General features: G+C 43.8%; 1 protein-coding gene across 1 annotated transcript in view; it reads left to right on the top strand.

Annotated features, from left to right (window-relative positions):
* Positions 1–847: 847 nt before the first annotated feature.
* Positions 848–5,071, top strand: part of VPS72 (vacuolar protein sorting 72 homolog) — a 9,861-nt gene continuing 5,637 nt past the window's right edge. Inside the window, 4 exon segments of the mRNA XM_065894709.1 lie at positions 848–964; positions 4,280–4,432; positions 4,611–4,644; positions 4,647–4,724. Of these exon segments, the coding sequence (XP_065750781.1) occupies positions 848–964; positions 4,280–4,432; positions 4,611–4,644; positions 4,647–4,724 (382 nt within the window).

Genomic DNA, 5,071 nt, shown 5'->3' with positions numbered 1-5,071 from the left:
GATCCCACATGCATGCCGCAACTAAGAGTTCACATGCCGCAACTAGGAGCCGGCAAGCTGCAACTAAGGAGGCTGCCCGACGCAACTAAGACCCAGAGCAACCAAATAAATACAAAAAAATTAATAATTATCACCTACTAAACATCTATGTGCTTACTAAATACTGTACTAAGCAGTTTACAAGGATTACATTTCTTAAACTTCTCAACCACCTTAAAGGGTAGGTATTATTATTAGTCCCACTTTACAGATGAGAAAACAAATTCAGCGAGGTAAAGCAACTTGTCCAAAGTCACACAGCTAGAAGACCTTAAGCTCAAACGCAAACTCAGGTCTGACTGGCTCTAAAGCTGTGCTCTTAACCATACTACTATTCTGCCACAAGGATTTTGGACTGTATCCTGTAGTTGGCGGGGAGCCATTAAAGATTTTTGAGCAGAAGAGTGACAAAATCTGCGTTTTTAGAAAGGTTTCTACTGACAGCAGAGTGGAAAACGTACTGGAGCAGAGGGAGACTGACCTCTTCTAAATGAAAATTTCTAGACTCCCAAATTCTGTACTTGGGGTAGTGGGGCTCCTGGTGTCTCCGAGCGGAGTCATTCCACAGCCCAGATGGGCACGCGAACTGCGGCGGCGAGCTTGGGGTGGTCTCTACGCAGGAGTGGGCGGGGCTGAAGCTTTGAGAAGGCCTAGGGGATGGGACTAGGAGCCTCTCGACGCTCTGCTACTTCTGCCTGTAGGCGACCGGCTTCCGCTGCCCGCCCGCAGGTAGTGGTGTCGAGCACCGAGCCCAGAGAACGGTGATGGGTGAGGAGCTGCTGGTGGCAACGCAGTTCGTGTAGGCGATATGAGCTTGGCTGGGGGCCGGGCCCCCCGGAAGACCGCGGGGAACCGACTTTCTGGGCTCTTGGAGGCAGAGGAGGAAGATGAGTTCTACCAGACGACTTATGGGGGTTTCACAGAGGTAAGAGCCGGGCCCAGGAAGAGGGAGGGAAGAAAGCTAACAGGAGTCCTGACGAAGGGAAAAACCTCGGACAAAGAAGGGGGCGGGGAAGAGAGAAGAGCCCTGGTAGCTGATCCTAGAGGTGGGGTGGGCGAGATGGGGGGATAAACTGGAGTCCTAGAATGGGAGCCCTGGATGGGGTTGGAGGGGTCAGGAATGGAGAAGCTGTCCGGAGGACCACAGAGTGTGGCTGAAACCTACTGTGTATTTCCCCAGTTGTGTCTCTCAGTGCACTTTTGACGTGTCTAGCATATGCCAGGCACATCGTAGTCACGCGGTATATACTCGTTGGCCCACTGCCTGGTTATTAACGTGAAGTATAGAAAGGAACCTCTCAAAAAAAAATTAGAGGAACTTAGCCTACTCCTTTTTCAGTTTTCAGATCTCGTTGTATAGATGTTTTAGATAACCGTTCCTTGACTGTCCTAAAAAGTGTCCCCGTATATTTCCTTCATAAAACATATTTCAATTTGTAATTAGATTTGGTTTGCTTATTTGCTTATACTTTTCCATTAGATTGTAAGCTCTGTAAGGTCAGAGGTGGTCTGTTTTGTTCAACAGTATATGTCCAGTGTCTGGATTGAGTTGGCACTTGTTAAATTTTTATTGATTGAATCTATCCATTCTTTAAATGTTTTAAGCGCGTAGAGCAAGCCAGTCACCGTGACAGGCTCTATGGAAACAGAGAGTTAAAAACACCTCTTTATCTTTACATATTCCAGACTCCAATGGGGGAATTAGCTGAGTTAACAGTTAAAATATTGTGTGATAAGGAGTAAAATAAGTGTTAAGCATATAGGGTGCTATGGTAACACATGGGAGCCAAAGTTGTTGTTTGGGATGGGCATCCCTGGGGGACATGATGTTTATGCTGAGGACAGTATGAAAAGTAGGTCTTGGGTGGATGAAGAGCAGTAGGACTGGAAGCAGGGAGAGGAGGAAGGTTAGTCTAGCGAGGGGGTGGGGCAGAATATGTAAAGGCACTGAGATCCTTGTCTGGAACTCACACATCTACTCTCATCCTCCAGACCATGAAGGAGAATAAAAGTTAGAGGGAGTAGGCATGGGCCAGATCCCGTAAGGCCTTGTGAGCCATGTTAAGGAGTTTTGCTCTTCATTCAAAGGACTGAGAAGATTATTTCATGATCAGATTTGTACTTTAGAAAGATCACTTTGTAATGAGGAAAATGATTTGAAGGAAGCAGTGGGAGTGGAGAAACATGGATAGGAGAGTTCAAGAGAAATTAAGGAAATAGAACCCACAGGACTTGGTGACTGATTAGGAATCATTACTTACACAGTCCTGACCAATTAGTTTAAAATAGAACCTTCTCATCCCTCCTTCAAAAGCCATTTTCCTATTCCTGTCATTTTACAAGTCATTATTTAATATGTACCCTTCATGCTTCCAAAAAGGATCTAAGGAGGCTTACCATATAAACAAAAAGTAGGAACAGTAAAAATAGAGACAGATCAGAAGTAATTGTACCAGGGCCTCTGCTAAAATGGTAATAGCAGTTGATATTAAATTTAGCTGTGACTTTCCTGGCAACCAAATCCTGAATTTCTTTTTTTAGTAAGAAAGAAGCATATAAGTTCTTCAAGAGAGGTAAACTTATTCAGCTTTAAACCTAGGGAGAATTGTATCTTTGTATATAAAGTAACAGGGGTTTGGTAGATGTTGTAAAAACATTCTCTTATCTAGTCATGTCTCTTAATGACCCTCGATAAAAGCCAAAGAAATGGTAGTAAATATGAAACTTAGTGAAAGCATTTCAATTGGGCACTAAGCTAATGTGTGGTTGAACTACTACCCTCTGGTGATTTGACTTAATACCAGGTCAGTGCTGAGGGGATTAATGTGTTCCCAGGTTGTCTTTCACAGACATTAGTTGGGAGGAAATGATGGTCATCAGTGCAAGACTGAACGCTGGCTGGCTGGCTTGGAGTGTCACCTGTCTGTGTTATTTGCTTACTTTGGCACCATGTGTACCAAGATTAGCCCATTAATCTCATCATTGATTAAAGAGAAAGCCACATGTTTGAGGTGCAGCTCCGCCCAATTAACTCTCCTGCCCCCAACTGGTTTTTTTTTCCTCTTTCCTTTCCAGTGTGGCTGCCGTTTTAGCCCTAGCTTGTTTCACCTCAGGCCTTGGCTCTACTCCATGTTCTCTTCCCCAGCACATCTGACCACCTCCAGAGCTTTCTGAAACACCCCTTGTATACAGTTTTCCCCTCCCCGCAAATCTTCAGTGGCTTCCCGTTATAGATAGTAGTAGTACCCAACTATTTTTCTGTCCCAACTCACCTGAGGAATGAGACATATTTCTTGGTAACTTTAGTTTACTTCAACAGTGATTATCAATGCTGGGACAAGTAAGGAGAGGGAGAGGATTGAGAATCACTGGCCTGCAAGTTAAAGTCATAAGTTTATTAGTCTGACATTTAAGTTTCTCTACAGATTGAATGCAACCTTCTTTTCAAATCTTGTATCTCTCTAGGGCAATCAGTTAATGTTGGAAGGAGGCTGTACTGGAGCCAAAAGCAGTCAGCTAGGAAGACTTCTTGCCAGAGACAAGCCTGCTTTACTTAGGTCTAAATGCTTATTCTATCAACATGTTCTACACATTCCTGCTTCTGCATCTTTGTTCCTGCCATTTGATCTGCCCATGATTCCTTCTTCCCTCTTGGTTATCTAAACACTACCAGTATTTTAAACCATGGCTCAAGTCCTCTTCATTCTTTAGAGTCTAAAGCAGGGTTAATAAACTACAACCTGCTGGCTGAACCTGGCCCACTACCTATTTTAATCTGGCCCTTTTCAGAAAAAGTTTGCCAACCTCTGTTCTAAAGGAATAAACTCTAAAGTTTAGACCTTCCCAGGCCACCTATTCATAGCAGGTGTACCTTCCTCTGAACACCTGTAACATTTTATTGCCTTTGGTAGTTTATATGTTGCCTTGTATTAAAACTTCCTTTTATAATTATGCTGTGACATCTACTAGACTGTGAGACCCCTGAAGGTAGAGATCAAACCATATCCTTTTGTACCCCAGCACTTAACACAGTGTGCTAGAGGAGAAGGGCAAGCAATTAATGTTAGAAGGGGTGGTGCTGGAGCCATCAGCTAGGAAAGCTTCTTGCTTGAGGCAAATGAAAGCTTGAGATGGGAAGGAGAGTGGGGCAGCCCTTATCAATAAGCAAAGGGATTCTCTTCGTCCTGGAGGGGCATTAACAACTGATGCCAGTGAGAACCTCATCTCCCTATGTCCCCAGGAATCAGGAGATGATGAGTATCAAGGAGACCAGTCAGACACAGAGGATGAGGTGGACTCTGACTTTGACATCGACGAAGGGGATGAACCATCCAGTGATGGGGAAGCAGAAGAGCCAAGAAGGAAGCGCCGAGTAGTCACCAAAGCATATAAGGTGCAGGGGAGGCCTGGTTTTCTTGGACTTCCTTCATTTGTAGTCTCCCTTTCATCAGGTCCCAGTTGTCCCCACACCAATCTCATTTCCTACTCTGCTGGTTTTCTCTTCCTAAGATCTTCATCTTCTTTCTTCTATTTCTTCTCTTCCCTGGTGTCTGATTCCAATCTGTCCCCAGGAGCCTCTGAAGAGCTTGAGGCCTCGAAAGGTCAGCACCCAGCTGGTAGCTCTCAGAAGACCCGAGAAGAGAAGGCACTGCTTCCACTAGAACTACAGGATGATGGCTCTGACAGTGAGTGGGGATGTTTGGGTCAACTGACAAAATTGAAATATGGTGATAAAATATTGTATTAGTGTTAAGTTTACTGAAGTTGGTAACTGTACTATGGGTATGTAAGGACAATTCTTATTCTTAGGAAATATACACCGAGTATTTAGGGGAAGAGAGCCATGATGTGTGCAACTTAACTCACAGATTATTCAGAAAACACACACACACACAGTGCAAATAGGGCAAGATATTAACAGGTGATCTGGTAAAGGATACATGGGTGTTCTTTGTACTATTCTTACAAATTTTTTGTAAGTTTGAAATGATTTCCAAATAACTTTTAAAATTAAAAAAAAAAAATACAGAGG

Source organism: Phocoena phocoena, chromosome 1, assembly GCF_963924675.1.
Source record: "Phocoena phocoena chromosome 1, mPhoPho1.1, whole genome shotgun sequence".
Taxonomy (NCBI): domain Eukaryota; kingdom Metazoa; phylum Chordata; class Mammalia; order Artiodactyla; family Phocoenidae; genus Phocoena; species Phocoena phocoena.
Note: the sequence above shows the minus strand (reverse complement) of the source record. Positions and strands in the feature narration are given on the sequence as shown.